The sequence below is a fragment of the Elephas maximus genome, chromosome 23 (assembly GCF_024166365.1).
Source record: "Elephas maximus indicus isolate mEleMax1 chromosome 23, mEleMax1 primary haplotype, whole genome shotgun sequence".
Lineage (NCBI taxonomy): Eukaryota > Metazoa > Chordata > Mammalia > Proboscidea > Elephantidae > Elephas > Elephas maximus.
The window spans coordinates 55475346-55501648 of NC_064841.1; the positions used below are offsets into that span (position 1 = coordinate 55475346).

The 26303-nt window shown below is 40.3% G+C and overlaps 1 protein-coding gene across 5 annotated transcripts in view; it reads right to left on the reverse strand.

The window, feature by feature from the left end:
• The window catches only part of MIPEP (mitochondrial intermediate peptidase), a 228736-nt gene that overhangs the window by 160157 nt on the left and 42276 nt on the right, over window positions 1-26303 (reverse strand). For all 5 annotated transcript variants that reach the window (XR_007515047.1, XR_007515046.1, XR_007515048.1 and 2 more), the window contains 3 exons: window positions 16058-16106; window positions 14355-14415; window positions 9538-9590 (listed from right to left, as the gene is read on the reverse strand). Coding sequence is in view for 2 of the 5 variants with exons in the window: in XM_049867153.1 (XP_049723110.1) it covers window positions 9538-9590; window positions 14355-14415; window positions 16058-16106 (163 nt within the window). In the remaining 3 variants the exon portion in view is untranslated. The remainder of the gene's footprint in view (window positions 1-9537; window positions 9591-14354; window positions 14416-16057; window positions 16107-26303) is intronic.

Sequence of the window (26303 nt, forward strand, 5' to 3'; positions counted from 1 at the left end):
AGGACTTGAAGCACTTACTGATGAAAATCAAAGAGCGCAGCCTTCAGTACGGATTGCACCTCAACAGAAAGAAATCAAAAATCCTCACAACTGGACCAATGAGCAACATCATGATAAATGGAGAAAAGACTGAAGTTGTCAAGGATTTCATTTTACTTGGATCCACCATCAAGAGCCATGGAAGCAGCAGTCAGGAAATCAAAAAACGCATTGCATTGGGTAAATCTGCTGCAAAGAACCTCTTTAAAGTGTTGAAGAGCAAAGATGTCACCCTGAAGACTAAGGTGTGCCTGACCCAAGCCATGGTATTTCCAATCACATCGTATGCATGTGAAAGCTGAACAATGAATAAGGAAGGCCGAAGAAGAACTGACGCATTTGAATTGTGGTGATGGTGAAGTATATTGAATATACCATGGACTGCCAAAAAAACGAACAAATCTGTCTTAGAAGAAGTACAGCCAGAATGCTCCTTAGAGGCAAGGATGGCGAGAATGCGTCTTACATACTGTGGACATGTTGTCAGGAGGGATCAGTCCCTGGAGAAAGACATCATGCTTGGCAGAGTACAGGATCAGCGGAAAAGAGGAAGAGCCTCAACTAGGTGGACTGACATAGTGGCTGCAACAATGAGCTCAAGCATAACAGTGATTGTAAGGATGGCTCAGGACAGGGAAGTATTTCATTCTGTTGTGCATAGGGTTGCTATGAGTCGGAACCGACTCGACAGCACCTAACAACAACAACATGTTCACTGCAGCATTGTTCACAATAGCAAAAAGATGGAAACAATCTAGATGTCCATAAACAGATGAATGGATAAACAAAGTGTGGTAGACACACACAAGGGAGTATTATGTAACTGTAAAGAACAACGATCGATCTGTGAAGCATCTCATAACATGGATGAACCTGGACAGTATCATGCTGAGAGAAATAAATCAATCAGAGAAGGACAAATATCGTACAAGACCACTAACTGTATAAATTCATGGAAAGGTTTACACACAGAAGGAAACAATCTTTGATGGTTACAAGGGAGGGGAGGGGTAGGATAGAAAAACACTAAATAGACAATAGGTAAGTTGTAACTTTGGTGAAGGGTAAGACAGTACACAATACTGGGGAAGCCAGCACTTCTACAAGGCAAGATCATGGAAGCTCCATAGACACATTCAAACTTGCTGAGGGACCGAATTGCCAGGCTGAGGGCTGTGGGGATCCTGGTCTTGGGGAACATCAAGCTCAACTGGCATAACATTTATAAAGAAAATGTTCTACATTCTACTTTGGTGAGTAGTGTCTGGGGTCTTAAACTCCTGTGAGTGGCCATCTAGGATACTCCATTTGTCTTACTCCTTCGGGAGCAAGGAAGAATGAAGAAGAAAACTAAAGATACAAGGGAAAGATTAGTCCAAAGGACTAATGGACCACGTCTACCATGGCCTCCACCAGACTGAGTCCAGAACAATGAGATGGTGCCCGGTTACCACCACTGACTGCTCTGACAGGGATCACAATAAAAGGTTCCAGGCAGAGTTGGAAAAAAATGTAGAACAAAATTCTAACTCAAAAAGAAAGACCAGACTTGCTGGCCTGATAGACTAGAGAAACCCTGAGACTATGGCTCCTAGACACACTTTTAGCTCAGTAATGAAGTCACTCCTGAGGTTCACCCTTCAGCCAAAGATTGGACAGACCCATAAAACAAAATGAGACTAAAGGGCACACCAGCCCAAGGGCAAGGACCAGAAGGCAAGATGGGACAGGAAAGCTGGTAATAGGGAACCCAAGGTCGAAAAGAGAGAGTGTTGACATGTCATGGGGTTGTTAACCAGTGTTATAAAACAATACATGTACAAACTGTTTAATGAGAAACTAGCTTGTTCTGTAAACCTTTCATCTAAAGTACAATTAAAAAAAGAATTTAGCAATATCACAAAATCCTAATCAAAAGCACAGAAATATTAGTCAAGAAGAGATTCTCAACTTAATAATTCCCCTTTAATTGTAATTTGAGTTTAAAAAAAAAAATCACTATAACTATTTGTGAACCTCACTCTATGAGTCAGACTTATATTTCAATCACTGATGCACCTGGAATAAAGGTAAAGAAAGAACTTGGAAAGTAGCTCCAAAAGTCTTGGCACTGAAGTTAGTGAAAATTTAAAACACAATTAAGTACAGTCAATGAAACTAGGATGAAACTGCTGGCAAACAGAGGCTTCAGCCTTAGCTTGTTCTATTCAGTAAGTGAAAGCAAGTGTGAGAGAGAACATTTGCACCAAATGGCAAATGCTTCCAGAGGCTCAGTACACAATGAACAAGACAGCCTGCCAGAGGACATGTGCGGACGAGGTATAAATCACATACTGAAAAAACAGAGTATGTGACAACACAGTTGGAGAAACTATTTTTAACTTTATCAAAAGAAAATGAAATGAATGTTTTTGGCATCAGGAATGATTGCCTAAGCATGATTATAATGTTATAGTTGGATGGCATTTTAAAATGTTTGGTCTTTAAAATCCACTGGGAGAACTGCTGTTTTATCTGGTTAAACAAAAGTAAGGTAGCAATAAAAGAACTGAACAATACTGGAAACCTGTTTATTTACCTTTTAGGTAATTACATAGTATGAAAATAAAGAAGGCTTTTCTTTGCCTCTCTGTTTTATAAGGAATTAGCCATTGCCAATTGGTCCTATCTTGGCTTCTAAAGCTAGAGAACTGTTCCAGCCAAGCCTCCTGGTAATAGTTTTCCTTAACAGAGCAGATCAGTTACACAGTTCACTGCAAACTACAATTAACAGAAATCAAAACTAAACTTAACAAAGATAATACAATTCCATCACTACCCTAGAGATGTAGGAAAACGAGTCAGTTTGCTTCTTAAATTGTATCAATATTTGAAATGCAATAGCCATATCTGAAATACAATAGTAAGAATTGTCAAAAATGAAAATATAGTTGAAAGAGACAGAGACCCAAATGTGTTATATACTTGCTTCAGGGAGAAGAGTATGAACCAGTGTTCACATGTGCACTGGGACAGGGAGGTAAGACTCCTAATGAGCAGCAACAAGTGGCAGCAGTAGAGAGGGAAATAGGTAAACCCTTTTCCCCAGACCCTTAGGGAAAAAAAAGAAAGAGGATCAAAGGGAAGTAGTCAGGTCTGCCCTTTTTTGTAAAGAGTCATACCAAAGGGAAATTCAACCCTCTTTAGCTCAATGGTCTGTGCATTCACAGACCCCTCCCCCAGGCTCAGAACTGGAGAGTTTCTCCATCTCCCTCTGCCCTGGAGGGAGGTAATGAGAGGAAATTGGGTTTCCCTTAATAAACAGGTATACTGAGGCTCACTAACCAAACTCCTAAAGAATGAGCTAAAAATCAATGCATTAAAACTTTTTAGTGCAATTGGCTAAGTTACAACAATTTTGGCATCACCATTTCAGGAAACTATTACAATAAATCCTTTCTCTGAAAATTGGTAATGAAAAAGAGAGGATCAGCATTTTCTAGGTTACCTAGTTTAGGTCAACCAAACAACTCCAGCTGATGAAGAAAAACTCTACATTCCCCCCTTTATAGAAGAATGTCAGCTAAAAGTGTACATACAATGAGACTTAGAAAACTTACAAACCCTGATGAAATCATTGATGCAGGCAAGGATTATAAATTGGTGTTAAAATCATTAAGTGAATGACTGATGGTGAACTGGATGTGTCCATATGGCCAGTGTCACCAAAGACAGGACTTTCTAGTTGAAAGGGGAAAAACCTAACTGTACAATGCAGGGACCAGGTGGTCCTCACTCTGCCTAGGGGTCAATCTTAGCACCACTCATGGTGTGATATGACAAAAAGTATACAAAATCACCGATGAATGTTCTTACCACAATGTTAAATGTTTAACATCAAATCTTTAGCTATAACATCCAGTTTACAGGAATTGTAGGAATAGAGGAACCAGCTAAATGACACCACAAGGAAGCGACCAGATGTATCCAGGAGGTTGGAAATTCTGAAGGACAAGTGGCCTGCTACCTTCAACAAGTTGATGACAGGAAATAAGGGGAGGGGAGTAGGGGCAGGAGGTGTGGAGTACTGCTCTAGAGTAAGAGATACAGGAGACAGAAAAACCAAACAAAAAGTGTAGGCTTTGTTTGGATTCTGAATCCAACAAGATAGCTGGGAATAAAACGGATTTGATACTATCAAGTAAACAGGAATATAGACTGGGTATTAGATGATGTCAATAAATTACTGTTAACTTTATTAGGTAATGATGGTATTAGGGTTATGTAAGGAAATGTCTATGTATAAGATACATAATAAATATGTAAGAGGGAGATGACGTGAGGTCTAGGATTTATTTTTAAATACTTTAATAACAAAAAAGAAAGGAAGAATAGAAGGAAAGAAGGAAAAAGGAAGGAAGGAAGAGATAAAAGAAAAGAGAGAGGAAATACAAAAAGGGATAACCCAAAAATGACACAATCTTGATAATTATTCAATCTGGGAAATGAATATATATTATCTTGAATTATCTATGAATATATATTTATCTTTCCACTTCTGTTTATTTTGGAAGTTTTCATTATTTAAAAAAAAACAAAAAAACAACCAGGCTTACCACCTACATAATGACACATATCAAAGAGAAGTCATCTTGAAAAACCACCATACGGTCCTTCTGTGAGAGTAGTAATCCAATGTTTTCCGGACAGTTGAAACACAAAGCATTCCTATCTCACTATATAAATGTTCTTTAGATTTTGACAGTGTATCTTAGCATGGAATAGACAATAATGAATTCCACATCTTTTTTTTTTTTATAATATCTACATAAAATAGCACCAAAATAAATAAAATATGATTCACTGAAACTGGTTACTAGAAGAAAACAAAGTCCCCAAAGCATTTAAATAAATAAATAAATAAAACCTGGAAGGGTACATTATACAGCGACTTAAAATGACCACCTATGAAGATGGGGGGAAGGGAGGAATGCTTGGAGCAGGACAGGGATGGGGTCAAAAGTCCTTAACGAACACTTCTTAATGGTATTTTGATTTTTTTTAACCGTATGAATGTGTTGACTATTCAAAAATAAAATTTAATTTCAAAATAAAATAATTTCATAAATAATCACATTATTTGAAATTAAATTTAACTAATTAATCTGAACTAAAAAGCTAACACTAAAACTTGAAAAAAAAAATGAGCTGCTCCTTAACATTTATGTCCCTCACTTTTCCGCACTATTTTCCTTATCGACCTTTGGCAATTTTAAAACATGTTAATTTCTTGTTCTCCTCCTAATAGGTTCTTTCTTTTCTCTGGGCGGACATTTAAGAAGCTTGAAATAAATCTGAAGTACTTAACATAAAAATAAAACAAGTCCCTGAGGTTAACTTGAAGAAAAGTTCACATCGGGGAGAACCCCTTCTGTTTTTCATTCCATGCCAAATCACACACTTAAAAGTCTTTACTTGAAAGTTGATAAATCTAAAAAGGATTTAGAAATCTTCACTTTGTTCTACTCTTCTAACCCCAAATTCAAATTATTATATTTTCCCTTCTTTTCTCTTCCACTACCTGTGCTTTTCAGCCTACTTTTATCAATCAGGATTGCTGAAACCTCAAACCAAACTCAGTCATTTGCTTTTAAGCTACTTAAAATACAAGCCCTTCTGGGGCATTCTGCATCCCTTTTCTTGGTTCCCTTACTGAGTCAACAGCCAAATAAACTCGTACTGAAGCCTGAACTATGAAAAACTAAAGCCCCTTGTGGATGTCTGGGAAATCACACTGTGTCCCGGCCAGCCTGTGGATGTCTGGGAAATCACAGTGTCCCGGCCAGCCTGTGGATGTCAGGGTGGTCACACTGTCCCCACATCAGCTTGTGGATGTCAGGGTGGTCACACTGTCCCCACATCAGCTTGTGGATGTCAGGGTGGTCACACTGTCCCCAGACCAGCTTGTGGATGTCAGGGAGGTCACACTGTCCCCGGATCAGCTTGAGGATGCCAGGAAGGTCACAGCATCCCCAGACCAGCTTGTGGATGTCAGGGAGGTCACACTATCCCCAGACCAGCTTGTGGATGTCAGGGAGGTCACACCTCTCCAGACTAGCTTGTGGGTGTCAGGGAGGTCGCACTGTCCCAGATCAGCTTGTGGATGTCAGGAATGTCACACTGTCCCTGGCCAGCTTGTGGATGTCTGGAAAGTCACCCTGTGTCCCCAGACTAGCTTGCGGGTATCAGGGAAGTACAGAGACCAGCCTGTAAGTGTCAAGGAGGTCACACTATGTCCCCTGACCAGCTAGGGTGTCAGAAAAGTTACACTGTGTCCCCAGACCAGTTTGGGGGTATCGGGGAGGTCACACCATGTTCCTTGACCAGCTTGGGGGTGTCAGGGAGGTCACAACATGTTCCCAGACCAGCTTGTGGATGCAGACTCTGAGTCCATGAGGCTGGTCAAAGCCTCTGTCAGCAAGTGAGCATTACACACCTCCTAGGGTCACACTGCTTTACACAAATGTGAAATACCAAAAATGTCATCCAAAAAACCGGATGTTCTCTTTCCAAAAAAACTCATCATGGATAGCTTTTATAGCAGTTTCCAATGAATGGCTTTGATGCAAGTCTGAACAACGGCTATCAGCAAGGGTGTGTATTCTGCATTTCACTGCCAACAGAAGAAATAAGACAACCATTGAGCTTAAGAGCTTTATAGTATAGTTGACAACACACACTGAGCACATATGAAACAGTAACATGCCTGAAGGAACACATACTTAGAGGTCAACTGTCCAGCAAGCACCTGGACAGGATGCGTGGCAAGGCAAAAGGGAGCTGAGGCGGGCAGTCCAGACCTGGGTTACTTTCCTGGACCCTGTCAGTAAGGTCTCAGGTACATGAGACAGAAGAAAGGTGATGGGAGATAACAGCTTGCAGCTACAGCTCTGTCTCTGAAACAGAGAGAAGTCTGGTGGGGGAACAGAGAGATGTATAGCTTGGCTGAGTGACTTAAGGAGGAAGAGGACTGATAGGCGGTAAAGTCAGAGGGCAGGCTATAAACAAATGCGTACATTTATCTACTATCAAAGATCCTGCAAGACTTGACTGAGAGCTCTCATCTTATTTGGAAGGCAGTGGTAACCCCGCAGCCTTGCAGAGGGGAGGGACAAATGCTCAGGGGTCCTGCTCTCCAGAGGCAGGGTTCCTATTACCCTGGACCCCAAGGCATTGGCAAACACCAGCAAGATTACTGCCCTTCTCAATAGTCTGCATCTATCACCAAAAGCTCTTCTGATGTGCATTCTACAACTCATTTGACACATTTCATTACATTAAAAATGACTTATCTTAGAGGAGCTTTAAAAGAGAACTGGCCCCTCCTTCAGAAGATTTCAGAGAGCATTTAAAAAGCATCTCCTAGAGTGAACCATTAAGAACTTCTACAGATGGTTAATTTCATATATTAATAGCATTTTACTAAAAACAACACATTAATACATAATAGCAGTAATACATTCCAAACCAAAAAAACCCACTGCCACTGAGTCGATTCTGACTCATGGCGACCCTACACGACAGAACTGAGCTGCCCCACAGGGGTTCCAAGGCTGTAATCTTTACGGAAGCAGACTGCCACATCCTTCTTCCACGGAGTGGCTGGAGGGTTTGAACAGCCGATCTTTTGGTTAGCAGTCAAGTGCTTAACCGTTGTGCCACCAAGGCTCTCATCCTATAAAGATTACAGCTTAGGAAACCCTATGGGGCAGTTCTACTGTCATATGAAGTCGCTGTGAGTCAGAATTGACTTGATGGCACACAATAAGAACAACATGCAACTACAGTAGCAGGATCTGAAGTCTTGCCACCATAAAACACACTTGTGAAGTTAATCTTATGTTGTTATACTGCATTCTAAGAACTGTTTATCATGATCAAATTATTAAATATTTTAAATAACGGTTACTTAACAGAAGGCCTGCTTTCAGATGTATTCAATGCACTTTCATGGAGATGACTGATACTGAATTTGGGATACATAACCAAAAATCCACTGCCGTCGAGTCGATTCTGACTCATAGCGACCCTACAGGACAGAGTAGAACTGCGCCATAGTTTCCAAGGAGTGCCTAGCGGATTCAAACTGCCAACCTCTTGGTTAGCAGCCGTAGCACTTAACCACTACGCCACCAGGGTTCCCATTTACTGAGAACTATTATTACCTAAGGGTTATGAGACAATTATGTTTTATAAGCAGGTTCGGTTTGGGGAATAGTGACATAATGGAGAGGTCAAAGAAGGGAAAAGAAAGTCAAGTGGGTGAGCTCTTCAGCATACTAACTGACCCGAGACCCTTCAGCCTGCCAGTGCGGAAAGGAGCATACAGAGCTATTCCTTTCTACTTTTATGACAAATGCCAAAAGAAGTAATTAACGCACAAAAATAAAGTCTAATTTTGGAGAGGTGCCTACTACCCTTTATCTGATGCTGAAAAATGCATATTAACAAAAAAGACTTTAAAGCTTAATACCAATCAAATAAATATATTATCATAATATATGCCAGGATACTTTAATGAGGAAACAAATGAACAAAAGAAACCTCCGACAACCTATATTTTCTTCTATTTCCTAAATCAATCTTAATCTCTTAGTTAAACTGTATAGTCTAAAAAATGAGCCATAAGAGAAAAATGATAGTAATTTGCTAAAGGGTGGGATTCTGAGATTTAATTCTCATTACATACATAAAATTTGCTTGGGACATAAATATTCTAAAAGGTGTTCACTTTGAACAGACCTCTCTGTTGCTTCAGTTTACATATAAACATAAAAATGACAGAAATAGAGTATACTTTTCGGGGGGGAGACATATGCGCCCCTTTGCCACAACATAATAAACACAGAAGGATACAGAAGTCAAAATAACAATCACCTGCAGCTTCCTAAATTGTTCCTTCACTTACATCCTCCAGATGTACTAATAATGTGTTGACAATACGTTCAAATAAAAATGTGAAGACATAAGAAAATCAGACAGCACAACAGCAAGTGCTACTTTATTCCTTCAGTGGTTCACCAAACAATTCCTGAGCACCTACGCTGGGCCAGTAATGGGATAAAACAAGGGTTCCAGGAAGTCCCAGTCCCTGAGGTGCTCAGAGTGGAGTAAGGGAAGCAGCAAGTTGCACGCAGGGAGAGAGAGACAGGGGCTAGATTCTTGCTACCACGGGTAGACATCTGGGAGTTTTAAAAAAAGAAATGACCTAAGCAACGGAAGAATGGGCCTGTGGGGGCGCGGTAAAGTGTGACACTATGACTAAGAGCATATACTTGTGATCTAGATGAAAAACTATGTGGGCATTAGCTGGGCATGCCAGCAGAGGGGATGAATCTGAGGTGCAGGTTTCTAACGTGGGCAGCTGAGTGGATGGCAGTAGTTGCAGAGTGCTCAGTAAATATTCGCTTTCTTCTCCCTTCTCCTATCTGAGTATTTCTGAAAATACAGGAAACTTACCTCTCTGCACGAAGCACACCACTGTAGTAGGGGGGATCCCAAGGCATTAATTCCTACAACGGAATAGTTCACTGTTATGAAATCTACCAATTATTTCATAATTTTTATCAATAATTCAGCCAGCTTATAAAATGCAAGCTTATTATTGTATCAGAAAATTTTCATAAAACCTTTACGCATTTATGGCTTGGTAGGAAATACCAGTACTTCCTTCTTTTGACCCCCTTGTAATCAGTGGGTAGGGTGGTGGTATCAATAAGGCATAGCCTCAGATTTAGGCGGGAAGGTAAATACCATTCTAAAATATAAACGAACAAAAGTCAGCATTAATGGATTAAATTAGTCATGTCAAAAATTTTCCCAAAATGTAGCTCATGTACTAAACCATAAAGCATATTATAGGTAAGATTAGGGTACTAAAGGTAAGATTAAGGTTCTTTCTAAACTTAAGCAAGAAGCTTAGGGTGGATTCTCAAAATAAAAGCATCAATTTAAAATGTAACTAAGGCAAAATTAACTCTAATCTTGGCAAAGAAAGTATGTCATAAAGTAGTACTGTGATAATATGTAGTAGTTTTTTGATGACTGGTATAGAATATCCAAAGAAAGGGAAGCTTGAGTGCCTGAATGTATCAAAAAAAAAAAAAACCCAAACTCACTGTCGTGTAGTTGATTTCAGCTTGTTGCAACCGTTTAGGACAGAGCAGAACTGTACCATATGGTTTCCAAGGCTGTAATCTTTACGGAAGCAGAATGCCACGTCTTTCTCCCTCAGAGTGGCTGGTGGATTTGAACTGCCAACCTTTAGGTTAGCAGCTGAGCACTTTACCACTGTGCCACCAGTGCTCCTTCTGAATGTAATAGTCTCCCCCGAACTGTCCAGGTGACAAGAGAATAGTGAAGAGCTCAAGCTGTGAAGTTAAGCTCCCTGAGTTCAAGTTCAATCAACGCTACTTAAACCTAGAAGTTATTTCTGCTCTCCAAAGCTTTCCCATCTTCCTTCCACACGATTTGACCCCACCCCACTGTACCTCTGAACCCATCTCCTAGACTCCCCTCACCCATTCCACTCCGGCCACACTGGTCTCTTCACTGTTCTGTGGCCACGTTGGGCAGGCTCTTGCCTCAGGCGTTTGCACTTGCTATTCTCTGCTTAGAAGTTTCTTCCCTAAAGTATCTCCATGGCCATTCCCTCACTTCTTGCAGTCTCTGCTCAAGTGTCATCTTCCTAGAGAAATCTTCCCTGACCAACTCAAACAGACCAGCAATCCCCATCTCCCTTTCTGGGTGGCACAAATGGTTTACTAACCTAAAGGCTGGAGGTTCAAACCACCCAGCACCTCCGCAGAAAAAGGCTTGGTTATCTGCTTCCTTAAAGATTACGGCTAAGAAAACCCTACCAACCAGTTCTACTTTGTAACACATGGGGTTGCCATGAGTTGAAATCAATTCTGTGGCAATGGGTTTTTGGTTTATCACCCCTTCTCTGCATTATTTTTCTCTATAGCCCTTATCACCACATTACACAGTATATACTCACTTTTTCAGTTGCTTACTATTTTTTTCTCCCACTAGAGTGTAAGTTGCATAAGGACAGGCACTTTGTTTACATTATTCTCTATTATGACCCTGAACAGTGCCGAGTACGTAGTAGGCACTCAATAAATGCCTGTCATATGAACCAACGGCACCTCCCAAATAGGATTGCTTGATGCATCTAAAGTGTCAAGTAGAATACCTGGCATTGAGTAAGAGCTCAGTGTCGGCTACTATCCTTATTACCATTACCCTGTAAAATTTCAGCTTAGATGGTATCTCCTTCAACAGGGTTCTCTTTCCCATAAGTCATCATCCTACTTCTATTACGGGCCATACGACATCATAAGATACTTCAAGGTTTATTTTCTGTCTGCCTAGCTAGATCATGAGCCCCTCAAGGGCAGGGACTGCATCCCTGGAACTCCAGCAATGAATGCTCATTCCTGGAACACACTTCCTTCAACAGAAGATGACTCACTACTAGATGCCAGATAGCACGCAGGCATGAATGACACAAAAACAGTAAGACACAGCCTTTGCATCGAGGAGCTGATGGTCCAGGCAGGTAGAAGGACAAGGGATTAACCATCAGAGACTGTATGACGTGTCTGTGATGCCATACAATGTGCAAGAGCGCCCAAGAGAAGGGAAATTAAACCAGAATGTAAAGTCTGGAAGTATTTTGGAGAAGACAATGCCGGACGCGAGTTTTGAAGAATGGGAGGCGTTCTTCTAGATGAGGAAGGGAAAGCCCTCCTGTGCACAGAATGTGTGACTGATTGGAAGCTACCTGCCACAGCAGCTGGCACAGCAATACCCATAAAAATTAAAGAATCAAAGAAAGCAAAGCAAAGGAAAGTGAACAAAATACATGAGCATCATAGAGGTATTAGTAGAGAGCTGAGGATGTGAACTTGGCTTTAGGCAGCAGAAAGTAAGACAAGAGGGGCAGGTGGGGCCAAATCATGAAGGGCTTGGTGGGAAGACCCCAAAAATATAACAGTAAATCTGAGAATTACAGGGAGCTATTTTTTTTTATTGAAGAATTTTAGGTGAAAGAGTTGATAGGACCAGATGTGCTTTTAAGATAAATCATTCTTGTAGCAATTCATTCATTTATTCATCATATTTCAAATAAATGGTGAGCACCCACTCTATCTACCAAGCATGTGTCTGTCAGTTTGTTGTACCGTAGTGGCTTGTGTGTTGCTATGATGCTGGAAGCTACGCCACTGGTATCTCAAATACCAGCAGGGTCACCCATGGTAGACAGGTTTTAGTGGAGCTTCCAGACTAAGACACACTAGGAAGAAGGACCGGGCAATCTACTTCTGAACGAACTGGCCAGCGGAAACCTTATGAATAGGAACAGGACATTGCTGATATAGTGCCAGAAGATGAGCCCCTCAGGTTGGAAGACGCTCAAAATATGACTGAGGAATAGCTGCCTCCTCAAAGTAGAGTCAACCTTAATGATGTGGATGGAGGAAAGCTTTCGTTCGGGACCTTCATTTGATGATGTGGCATAACCCAAAATAAGAAGGAACAGTTGCAAAAATCTATTAATAATTGGAAAGTGGAATCTATAAAGTCTGACTCCAGGAAAACTGGAAGTTGTCAAAAATAAATGGAAGTACAGCTGGAATGCTCCTTAAAAGCAAGAATGGCGAGTCTTTGTCTCACATACTTTGGACATGTTATCACGAAAGACTAGTCCCTAGAGGACATCATGCTTAGTAAAGTAGAGGGTCAGTGGAAAAAAGGAAGATCCTCAATGAGATGATTTGACACAGTGGCTGCAAGGATGGGCTCCAACACAGCAACGATTGTGAGGATAGTACAGGACCAGGCAGTGTTTTATTCTGTTGTACATAGGGTGACTATGAGTTGGAACCGACTCAACAGCACCTAACAACAAATAACAACAACCCACTTTATGCCTGAAACTGGGCTAGGTACATTGCTAAGCTGTCTGAATCCAGGATGGCTTTGAGCAGAGCCAGACAAGGACTAGGAAACCAGTAAAGCAACTACAAATATAACCTAGGTGAGAAATAATAATAACCCAAACCACCACATTTTGAGAACCACTGGTCTGGAATTTGTCCAGGTTCGGACTGGGTAGCAGGGTAAATGGAGGTACCATTCACCGAAAAAAAAAAAGGGAAAACATGAGAAGATCGACATTTCACAAATATATGTAGAATAACCTGTCCCAATAGCTATACAAAAACGTCTAGGGAGGTTAAAGTTTCAAACCATATTAGCTTTTACCGAATTAGCTTCTGGCAACATATTTTATTTTTTGTTTCTATATTCACTAAACTAAATTCTGATTTATGATCTAGTTTCCTAAGTGAACCTACATATCAACTACATACCAAGCCAGAGTGTACAGATGACAAATGCTAATTACTTTGGTAGATAAAGTTCCTACCATAAATTAACAAATTGACATTATACTCTATAAATTGGCAAATTTGATAGGATTGATCTATTTCTTAGTGGTTGTCTCTGGGAAGCTGGTAAAACAGGTTCCGAATTTTTAAGGCCCATTTCCCTAGATCTTTCCTAGAACTATGGCTCTGGCAGCTGCTACCAATTCAAGAATTCTCAACTACAGCTCCTACAAAAGAACAGAGTAGCCAGCCCCAGCATCAAGTGGGGACTAGGGTCATAATAACTGGAATCCCATCACTTGTCAGGGAACCCAACCATTTGGGCAGCACTCTGGCCATAAAAACACTTGATCTATAAGATCATGCAATCACATATATGGGGTATACTTCGTCAGTCAATATTGATCTACTTAGTTGAGCTCCATAAATTAGCAAATAGATGAGTAAACCATAACGCCAACCCTGATAGTTAAAACCGCCATCTGCCAGATCAAGCCTTGACTGAGCTGCTTCAAACTGAGAAGCCAAGTTTCTATAGAAAGGAAGTAGTCTCAGGCTTTGGATTAATACACGTTAACATATGTGGTGTTAATATATATTTATATATGAGTGCGCACGTGGTTGTGAGTGTGAGTGTGTGTGTGTGTGTGTGTGTGTATAATATGTCAACCAACGACCAGGAATGTTGGATTTCCAGGCAATGTTAGACTCAGTCACATGGACCAAATATTTCAACACCTTTATTCACCAAGACCAAGGATCAGAAACAAAATCATGCGAACCTCCTGCATATCACAGTTAGGTTCTAGATTGAGCGGACAATGATCTCAACTGGTAGATTATTTATACTTTGACAGAAATATCCCAACAGTGACTTACAGCATTGTGAGGATTTAGTTTCATTTTCATCCCTCGTAGCATCTCAAAATCCCTTACAGTTCTAGAAAACATGTTTATTATGAATTATTAAAACACAATTACACTGTGAAAGAACTAATTTGCTTATGCTACTTTCCAAAATTTATGACAAAATAGATAAAATTTGTAGTGCAAATGTAAGCCAGTATTTATCCAAATTTTACATAACTTATTAGAAGAGACAGCAATATACAATCAGTAGGTTACTGGATTTCTACTTTACAAAGTATCTTGTGCCAGACGTTTGTCTTGAAAGTACTAAGGCTTGGAGAACTAAGAAAGTTACAGAAAAATGTAAAGCACCTATCAGCAAACTTTAAATCACTAATTTTTGCTATACCTCAAAAAGTAGACTAACAAATTACATTCTATAAGAGAATATTAACATTATATTTACGAGTTCCGTTCATAACTTTTTCCCCTACAGAAAAACTAGCAGTAATTAAATAGGTGCTTAATATTTATAGACCATGAAGACTGTTAGAATAAACTCCTGTATATAACTGTAAAATTATCACGGTACGTGCTCAAAATATAATCTATGCTACAAACAACTAGAGAAAGAATACTAATGACCAACAGAACCAAGTAGAATAAATTCTCAAATAATTGCATAATTAACACTCACTCTTCATTACGGCAAAGAAACCATGGTCACTGAAGTATCAAAAAGAAAATTTTAAAATTTATAAATACGATCAAGTACAAAGTAATGGGTTCTAAGGCAGAAGTTTACAATCCAAAACAGAAATCTGAGTTAAAATTTAACATGCTGGTGTAGTAGAAAAGGCAAAAGGAATTTTAGATAACACTATGAAAAAGAAAATAGAAAACATTACTCTCTTTGACAAACCATAGCATGCCTCTATCTGGAATCTTACATGTAAAGGCAGTTGGAGTTTGCCCTTCAACAAAGATAACAATACTAGCAGAGAGCTGGTGAAGGGCAAGTCACATGATCAAGGGGCAGGTGGGGAGAAGGGAAGGCAGGAATATAGGAAAGGGGCCACGAGAGAGATTAGAACCCTTCGGCTTCAATTAGAAAGGTTGAGGCACAGCATTCTTTGTGTGTGTGTTAAAATATATTTAACATAATTTACCATCTTAATCATTTTAAGTGTGCAATTCAGGGCCATTAATGACATTTACTATGCTGTGCAACCATTACCACTATCTATTTCCAAAATTTTTCATCACCTCCAAAGAGAAACTGTACCCAGGAAGGAATAACTCTCTTATCCTCCCTTCCTCCAGTCCCAGCTAATCTCTAATCTACTTTCTGTGTTTATGACTTTGAGGCCAGAGCGTTCTTAAAATACATAAAATCATACATTGAGATCAACTCACCACATCCTTGAGCTGCCTACAGCCAGGCCAAGAGAAGGAAATACTACTTGATAAGGTTGTTAAAGACAGCTGATGGTAAAATACGTATTGTCAAAAATGTTTTCAAAAAATGTTTAATTACACATGAATGATGGGCTCCTAAAAGCAATCAGTTCATCAGAGGAGACCGCCTAAGTTTTCAAGACTGGCACCCAAAAAGACAATTCTGTCCTTCCAACACTTAACTCTCTCAATAGGTCCTGTCCTAAATTTTTACAAATCAAGTATTTTTTTTTTAAATAAACGACATACACTCTAAAGAGCAGATAAAAACTAACCTTTCAGAAAGTTTGTCTGATAGCTTCTCAAGGAATTGCATGACAGTCTCTAAAAATGAAATTAAAATAAAGTTCAATTACATAAAATAAAATGAACATAGCTGTTAAAGTTATACCAAGATGATCATAATCTATATACCACGATTCCCACAGGGTGATGATTTTCAAATGAAAGCAGAGCTGCTAACGTACACTGGGAACATAGTTAACACTCTAGATGAGGGTGATCTCTTTATCAGAAAAGCAGATTAAACTGGCATAGCAATAACCAAAAGCCTTAGATTACACCCCAAAATGAAAAGAGTTAATAGCAGGCTAAAGAAAAGAATCTAAAATTTCAATGTTTCTATCTACTTACATACGTGATAAGAGAAAAATATAAGTTTCTCAGACATGTCTAATTTTTTTCTGAGATAGGTAGACTCTGATTTGTTATTTAGTTAAAAATAAAATCTAATTTCAGGATATCATTTCATACCAGTTGCCATAAAGAATTGTTTTCAAATATCTCTGTATATGCTTTTTATTTCTAAATAACCGTTTTCCACTAGGTTTTACCCATTTTTTTTTTAAGTTATAGGAGAAGAATCTAGTCAACTAGTATACCTGGAAAACTATCATATTAATAAGACCAAATTTGAAATCCCCTAAAAAATGCCTCACTATAAAATGATTTCCTGATTCACCTGTCCCACCAAGGCCCACCTTCACCTTTGTTTCCCCATTTCCTACCTTCCTTCTCCTCTCCGCTTAGGTCTCACCATTCCTTCCCTCCATCTCAAGTTCACATCCTCATGAAACCTTCAATAGCCACATACACAGCTGAACTTCTGAACTTCCTGAATTCCTAAAATCCTAGAGTATTTTTTTGGTCTACACCACTCATCTGGCATTGAAAATACACCAGCCTGCATTATTACTTATCTTTATATGCAAATATCTGAGCTCCTCGACAAAATTTTAAATCCAAGAAAGACATGGGTTACATCCTATATGACTAAGTGCACAATATGCTGACTTCAAGAAATTACCATATCTACCACTTAATGAAAATCTGTGATTTTCTGCAGGCCCAGTGACCTCCAACCCACACTGCTAAACACGACAGTCAATCCCCAGTCCTCCTCGTACTCGACCTGTCTCCAGCACTTGAGTCAGCTGATCAATCATTCCTTTCTCCTTAAAACACTTCTTTCCCATCACTTTCTGGACCACGTGCTCTTCATTTCCTCCAATCCCCCTGATGGCTCCTTCTTGGTCTCCTTTCGTGGTTCGTCCTCTTAACCCAGCTCTTCTCTAAACACATCCCCCACCTTGGTGACCTCATATAGTCTCCTGACTTTAAATAATGACCCAAATGTGAATCTCCAGCCAGACCATGCTCCTCAGCTACAGAGATGTATATCCAACTGCCTACTCACATTCCACCTGAACATTAACAGGCATCTCGAACTTAACTTCAATCAAACCAAACTCCTGGACTTCCCCATTTCAGTGAACAGGAACTCTGTCTGTCTTTCCGGTTGCTCAGGTCAAAAACTTTTGCCTCTCCCTTCAAAATATTCAACAGCTCAACTCTGACCACACAGTACCACCTACATGATGACCATACTGGCCAAGCTGCCATCATTTCTCATGATTGCTGCAAAATGGCTTTTAAATGGTTTGTCTCTCTTCCATTCTTGTTTCTCTGTAGTTTGTCCTCAGTATCACCAGTAGGTGACTTAACAATAAATTTAAGTCATATCATCTCACTTCTCTGCTTAAAACCTTCTAACGGCTTCCCATCTCAGTTACAGTCAAATCCCTACTTCAACCAGTCCTTTATAACATCTGTTCAAACCACTTACCACTCTCCCCTCAGTCACTCCATGTTAACCACTTTGCCCTCTGTGCTCTTCCCCAAACATGGAGGCACTTTTCTACCCTCTACCTGTAACCCTCCTCCCACAGAGCCACAGTCTTATCCTGCATCTCCTTCAAGGGAAAGGCCTGCATGTCACTTTCTCAATAAGCCCTTCTCTGGCAACCCTACTTAAAACTGCACCACCACCCACTCATATTCCTTGTCCCCTCCCTTATCTAATTTTTCTCCACAGCATATATTAACTAATAACACACCATCTGGTTTACCTATTCATTTTGTTCTTGTCTGTCTTCCCCCACAAGAATGTAAACTGCATAAGGGCAAGGATTTTCATTTATTTCATATGCTGACTTATTTCCTGACCTATAATAATATCTGTGAGAGAAAGATGCAGCAGTCTGCTTCAGTGAAGATTTCAGCCTTGGAAACCCTATGCAGTTCTACTCTGTCCTATAGTGTCACTACAAGTTGGAAATGACTTGACATCAACGGGTTTTATAATATCTGACATATAGCAGGCACTCAGTAAATATTTGTTGAATCAATGAATGAAGCTAGAGGATAAAGAGTATATAAAAGATAGGACTGTTGGTCTCAAGCAGGCTATGGAAGACCATAAATTTAGGGCATGGGTCCGGCTTTGGCTCTGCCCCTTTTTAACAGTATCTAATTAACTTAACCATACCAAGCCCAAAACTAAACCCGTTGCCATTGAGTCGATTCTGACTCACAGTCACCCTACAGGACAGAGCAGAATTGCCCATAGAGTTTCCAAGGAGCACCAGGCGGATATGAACTGCCAACCTTTTGGTTAGCAGCTATAACACTTAACCACTATGCCACCAAGGTTTCCAGCCTAACCATAGTCCCCACAAGATGTGAGTCAACTTGGCTAGGCCATGATTCCCAGTATTGTGTGACTGTCCACCATTTTGTCATCTGATATGATTTTCCTATGTGTTGTAAATCCTATCTCTGATGATGTTAATGAGGTAAATTAGCAGCAGTTATGTTAATGCGGTAGGACTCAATCTACAAGATTAGATTATGTCTTGAGCCAATTTCTTTTGAGATATAAAATAGAGAAGCAAACAGAGAGACAGGGGAACCTCATACCACCAAGAAATAAGAGACAGGAGAATAGTGCGTCCTTTGGACCCAGGGTCCTTATGCTGAGAAGCTCCTCGACAGGGGAATATTGATGACAAGGTCATTCCCCCAGAGCTGACAAAGAAACAAAGTCTTCCCCTGGAGTTGGCACCCTGAATTTGGACTTCTAGCCTCATAGACTGTGAGAGAATAAATTTCTCTTTGTTAAAGCCATCCACTTGTGGTATTTCTGTTATAGCAGCCCTAGATAACTAAGACGATACTTGGTACTGAGAGTGGGGTGTTACTCTAACAGATACCTAAAATGTGGAAGCAGTTTTGAAACTGTGAATGGGTACAGGCTGAGTTTTAAAGTGCCTAAGAATAAACACTTAGATTGCCTTGAAGAGACTTTTGGTGGAAAAGCGGACATCTAAGACAATTCTGGTGAGGGCTCAGAAGGAAGTGATGAGAGATGAATAGCAGCAGAACACTGTCTGATACAGTGCCAGAAGATGAGCCCTTCAGATTGGAAGGCACTCAAAATACAACAGAGGAAGAGGTGCCTCTTCAAAGTAGAGTCAACCTTAATGATGTGGATGGAGTCACGTTTTCGAGACCTTCATCTGCTGATGTGACATGGCTCAAAATGAGAAGAAACAGCTGCATATGTCCATTAATAATTGGAACCTGGAATGTACAAAGTATAAATCTAGGAAAACTGGAAATCATCAAAAATGAAATGGAATACATTAACATCAATATCCTAGGCATTAGTGAGCTGAAATGAACTAGTATTGGTCATTTTGAATCCGACACTCATATGGTCTACCATGCCAGGAACAACAACTTGAAGAGGAAAGGCATTGCATTCACTGTCAAAAAGAACGTTTCAAGATCTACCCAGAAGAACAACACTGTAAGTGATAAGGATAATATCCATATGCCTACAAGGAAGACCAATTAATATGACTATTATTCGAATTTATGCACCAACCACTAAGGTGAAAGATGAAGAAATTGAAGATTTTTCCCAACTTCTGCAGTCTGAAATTGATCAAACATGCAATCTGGATGCACTGATAATTGCTGGTGATTGGAATGGGTAAGTTGGAAACAAAGAAGGATCAATATTTGGAAAATATGGCCTTGGTGATAGAAACTATGCCAGAGATCACATGACTGAATTTTGCAAGACCAATGACTTCTTAATTGCAAATACCTTTTTTCAACAACATAAACGGCAACTATACACACGGACCTTGCCAGACGGAATACACAGGAATCAAATCGACTACATTTGTGGAAAGAGACAATGGAAAAGCTCCAAATCATCAGTCAGAACAAGGCCAGGGGCTGACTGCAGATCAGACCATCAATTGCTCATAGGCAAGTTCAAGTTGAAACAGAAGAAAATTAGAACAAGTCTATGACAGACAAAGTACAACCCTAAGTATATCCCACCTGAATTCAGAGACCATCTCAAGAATAGATTTGACGCGCTGAACGCTAATGACTGAAGACCAGGTGAGCTGTGGAATGACATCAAGGACATCATATGTGAAGAAAACAATAGGTCATTAAAAAGACAGGAAAGAAAGAAAAGGCCAAAATGGATAAACGAAGAGACTCTGAAACTTGCTCTTGAACGTTGAGTAGCTAAAGCAAAAGGAAAAAATGATGAAGTAAAAGAGCTGAACAGAAAGGGCAGCTAGAGAAGACAAGGTAAAGTATTATGATGACATGTGCAAAGAGCTGGAGATAGAAAACCAAAAGGGAAGAACACACTCAGCATTTCTCAAGCTAAAAGAACTGAAGAAAAAATTCCAGCCTCGAGTTGCAATACTGAAGGATTCTATGGGGAAAATATTACATGACATAAAAAAAAAAAACATAGGAAGCAGCAAAAGAAGATAGAAGGAATACACAGTCACTATACCAAAAAGAGTTGGTCAACACTCAACCATTTCGGGAGGCAGCATATGATCAGGAACTGATGGTGCTGAAGAAGTCCAATCTGCACTGAAGGCACTGGTGAAAAACAAGGCTCCAGGAACTGAGGGAATACCGATTGAGGTGTTTCGACAAACCGATGTAGCTCACTCATCTACACCAAGAAATCTGGGAGACAGCTACCTGGCCAACCAACTGGAAGAGATCCGTATTTATGCCTGTTCCCAAGACAGGCGATCCAACCTTATGCAGAAATTACCGAACGATATCATTAATATGGCATGCAAGCAAAATTTTGCTGAAAGACCATCCAAAAGCGGCTGCAGCTGTATATTGACAGGCCACTGCCAGAAATTCAAGCCGGATTTAGAAGAAGACATGGAACCAGGGATATCATTGCTGATGTCAGAGAGATCCTGGCTGAAAGCAGAGAATACCAGAAAGATGTTTACCTGTGTTTTATTGACTATGCAAAGACATTCGATTGTACAGATCATAACAAATTATGGATTACATGGTGGAGAATGGGAATTCAGGAACACTTAACTGTGCTCATGGGGAATCTCTATGTGGATCAAGAGGCAGTCATTCGAACAGAACGAGAGGATACTACATGGTTTAAAGTCAGGAAAGGTGTATGTCAGGGTTGTATCCTTTCAATCTGTATGCTGAGTAAATAATCCGAGGAGCCGGACTATATGAAGAACGTAGCATCAAGAGTGGAGGAAAACTCATTAACAACCTGCATTATGCAGGTGACACAACCTTGACTGCTGAAAGTGAAGAGGACTTGAAGCATTTACTAATGAAAATCAAAGACCACAGCCTTCAGTGTGGATTACACCTCAACATAAAGAAAACAAATTCCTCACAACTGGACCAATAAGCAACATCATGATAAATGGAGAAAAGATTGAAGTTGTCAAGGATTTCATTTTACTTGGATCCACAGTCAACACCCATGGAAGCACCAGTCAAGAAATTAAAAGATGCATTTCACTGGGTAAATTAGCTACATGAGATCTCTTTAAAGTGTCAAAAAGCAAAGATGTCACCTTGAAGATTAAGCTGCACATAACCCAAGCCATGGTGTTTTCAATCACCTCATACACATACAAAATCTGGACAATGAATAAGGAAGACCGAAGAAGAACTGATGCCTTTGAATTGTGGTGTTAGCAAAGAATATTGAATATACCATGGACTGCCAAAGAATGGACAAATCTGTCTTGGAAAGTACAACCAGAATGCTCCTTAGAAGCAAGGATGGTGAGGCTATGTCTCCCATACTTTGGACATGTTATCAGGAGGGATCCATCCCCAGAGAAGGACATCATGCTTGGTAAAGGGTCAGTGAAAAAGAGGAAGACCCTCAATGAGATGGATTGACACAATGGCTGCAACAATGGGCTCAAGCATAGAAACAACTGAGAAGATGGCACAGGACCAGACAGTGTTTTGTTCTGTTGTGGACAAGGCTACTATGAGTCAGAACTGACTCAATGGCACCTAACAACAACAACAACACCTCACAAAGGTGTAGAGAAATTAAATGAGATAACGGCACAGAGTAACACTGAATAAATGTCTTTTTTTTTTTTTTATTACTGTAACAATCTGGCAATTATTATTTTTTTCTTTTTATTTATTTTTTATTACTGTAACAATCTGGCAACAACAATAACTACAGAAACACATAAAAATGATACAATATCTATTTAGGAGCTAAATTATTTGACACAAATTTTAAGTGCTTTTTAAGGGTTCAAGAACAAGGAAGTCCAAGGAAAGTGAAAAAGTTTGACAAGGCTTCAAAAAAAGAGGTGGGTTTTGAGCTGAGCGCAGAAAAACTGGAAAAAATGTTAACAAATCAATTGGGAAGGGGAAGCTGAAGCTGTTCTCCATGACAGGGAACAGGTGTGACGTGCTCATGGCTTCCCAGAAAGCCTTGAAAGATCAAAGGAATGGCTTTTACTGAAGACTGGGAAATAAGACTGAGTAAAGGTAAGAAAACTCTGGAGAAGATATCCCTAGGTGGTGCGAACAGAGGGTACACTCAAATGCTAAGCCAAAGGAGGAGCCTCGGAAGAAAGGACTGGCGATCTACTTCCAAAACTCAGCCATCAAAGGCCCCATGGAGTACAGTTCTACTGTGATACACATGGGGTCGCCATGAGTTGTCACCAACCCAATGGCAACTGGTTTGATTTTAAGAGACAGAAGGGGTAAACATGGATAAAGACAGGACAGAATTAGGAATGTGATCTTCCTCCCAGTTTTTTCCAGCATTTCCTGTATCAGTAAATAGCATGCCCATCCAGATGCACAAATCAGAAACCAAGGTCACCCTCCACTGTCTACTCCCCTCACAATCCGTCACAAGGTTTGTAAATTCTACCTCTAAAACACGTCTTAAATCTGAACAGCTCCACCATAACCACCTCCCTACTCCTGACTCAGTTCCTAAAATTAAACTGTAGTTTAACAAATGTCTTTGAAAAAAACCTTATTTATTTACCTTTACATCATTACCGAAAGAGTCCTGGTAACAATAGTTAAGCTCTCAGTTAAAGGTCAGCTGTTCAAGCTTACCTAGTGGCTCTGCAAGACAAAGAACTGGCCATCTGCCCCCAAAAAGATTATGGCCTAGGAAACCCTACTGGGCAGCTCTAGTCTGTCATATAGGGTGGCTACTAGTCAGAATTGACTCTACATCATACAACAACCACACCATATTATTACAATGTAACATCATAAATCATAAAGAATTCAATACAGCACAATGCAAGTTTATCACAAACCCAAGGAAAGATGCTTTTCTCCTTCCCAAGCAGTCTTCTGCTCTCTGAAAAGTTTACAAGATCCTGTGTTTTTACATGATCTACCCTACATTTAACCTTGATCTTTCATCCTCTCTTGCCCCAATTCTCACCAATGGCACAATCTGCTTAGATTGAACACAAAAACTAGTTGAGTTAATATGCTAATAATTTTAACTAGCATCAAATGAAAATTTAAGTATGATTTATTTTCAACATGTGTACATGAAATAAAACATATGCCAAATTACTACCTCTATTTAAAAACTATGCTTAGGGGTGTGGGGCCAAGACGGCTGAGTAGTCAGACTCTTCCATTGGTCCCTCTTGCATCAAAGATCCGAAAAAACAAGTAAATGGATTATATGTGACAATCTAGGAGACCTGAACATCAAAGGCAAAGTTGAGGAATCAGATGAGTGGCGGGGGAGGAAGAGAGTTCAGAAGCAGCGAGGAGTTATCAGACCTGACCCAGTGGGTACCGGCACCGTGCAGGCCGGATCAGCTGACAAGCGCAGTGACGCGAGCGATATCATTCAGGATGCATCTTCCACATTGGGAGAGACTGAGTCGGGGAGAGTCTGCTTAACACTCCAGAACCAGCGGGAAGCAACCCTCAATCGGCAAAAGCTAAGTACATGCATATACATGCATACAACCTACTGCCTGGATCAAAAGACACCCCATTTGAGAAAAACCTCTCTCACTGCTCCTTCCCCGCTCTGCACTTGGTCCCAGGCCGGCTTCAGAGATTGCCGACTGCCACCTCCCCTGGGGTGGAAGTAGGGCCCGTCACATAGCCTGAGCAGTTCTCCCAGCCTGGGAGAGGGAACAAGTTAACAAACAGGAAAAAATAATCTGCCAGCTTCCATAAGCCGGGAACTCAGGGCAGGTACAGCTCCTTTGCCTAGGCACAGGCATAAGGGGTCCAGGGATTTTGAATGCCTTTCATCCCTGCATGACTTGTGTGGGCCCATTTTAACAGCATAGGCCGTCATTAGCACAGTAAAACAGGGTATATACCTGAAGCCTAACTTCACTGTGTCAACTATGTGGTGGAGTGGTAGGTTTATGACATTTAACACCATTCTGCAGGGTCCCCACCTACCCACATCAGGGGCCCGAGGACTAGTGGCTCCACCCATGCCACCTAGCCACCTATGACAGGGGTCCAATAATAAGTGGTGCCTCCTAGTCCTTACAGCCAACAGCACAGGGTACCCACCATCTGGCTGCAAAACCCACCCATGTGCGCACTCTAAGTAGTGGGCACACTTTTATCCCAGATGCTCAGGGGCAGCCGTCAGCCACCTGCCTTGCTCAGCGCATGACCACCCTACTGCAGCCAGATACCTGCACCTACTCCAATCATCTCTGCCTGTCTAGGACTGTAGGTCAGAGCCTACACCACACACTTGGTGACCAACTATCTGGACACCTGAGCAGAATCCATACAAGAAAAGTAAACGGACTCCTGGGCTAACATAAAAAAAAAAAAAATTTTTTTTTTCTAGTAACAAATCTAACCACCTGGTGACAGGACGTTAGAGCTTCAACAGCACCAATAATCCAACTAGCTCGCTCAAACAGCCTATATGGGCATATCTAAACAAGACAAAACAAGAAGCTAGGACACAATAAGTAAACATAAAATGAATAAATGTAATAACTTATTGATGATTCGGAGACAACGGTCAATATCAAATCACATAAACAGGCAGACCATGATGGCTTCAGCAAGTTCCCAAAACGAAGAATCAAGAAATCTTCTAGAGGAGGAGAATTTCCTGGAATTACCGGAGGTAGAATACAAAAGATAAATATATAAAACTCTTCAAGAGATCAAGAAGGAGAATAGGCAAAATGAGAACATGCCAAGGAACAGACAGACAAAGCAACAGAGGAACTTAAGAAGATTATAAAAGAGCTCAATGACAAATTTAACACACTGCAAGAATCAACAGAGAGGCAGCAAACAGAAATCCAGAAGATTAACAGTAAAATTTCAGAATTAGACAACTCAACAGAAAGTCATAGGAGCAGAATTGAGGCAATGGAAGTCAGAGTTAGTGAGACTGAAGATAAAGCACTTGACATCAACTTATCTGAGGAAAAATCAAATAAAAGAATTAAAAAAAAATGAAGAAACTCTAAGAATTATGTGGGACTCTGTGAAGAAGAATAACCTATGAGTGACTGAAGTACCAGATCAGGGGTAGACAACAGAAAATACAGAGGGAATTGTTGAAGATTTGTTGGCAGACAACTTCTTGGATATTGTGAAAGATAAGAAGATATCTATCCAAGTTGCTTGCTGAACCCCACGCAAGGTAGATCCCAAAAGAAAGTCACCAATACAGATTATAATCAAACTTGTCAAAATCAAAGATAAAGAAGGAATTTTAAGAGCACCTAGGGATAAATGGAATGTCACCTACAAAGGGAAGTCAATAAGACTAAGCTCTGGCCACTCAGCACAAGCCATACAGGCAAGAAGGCAATGGGTGACATACATAAA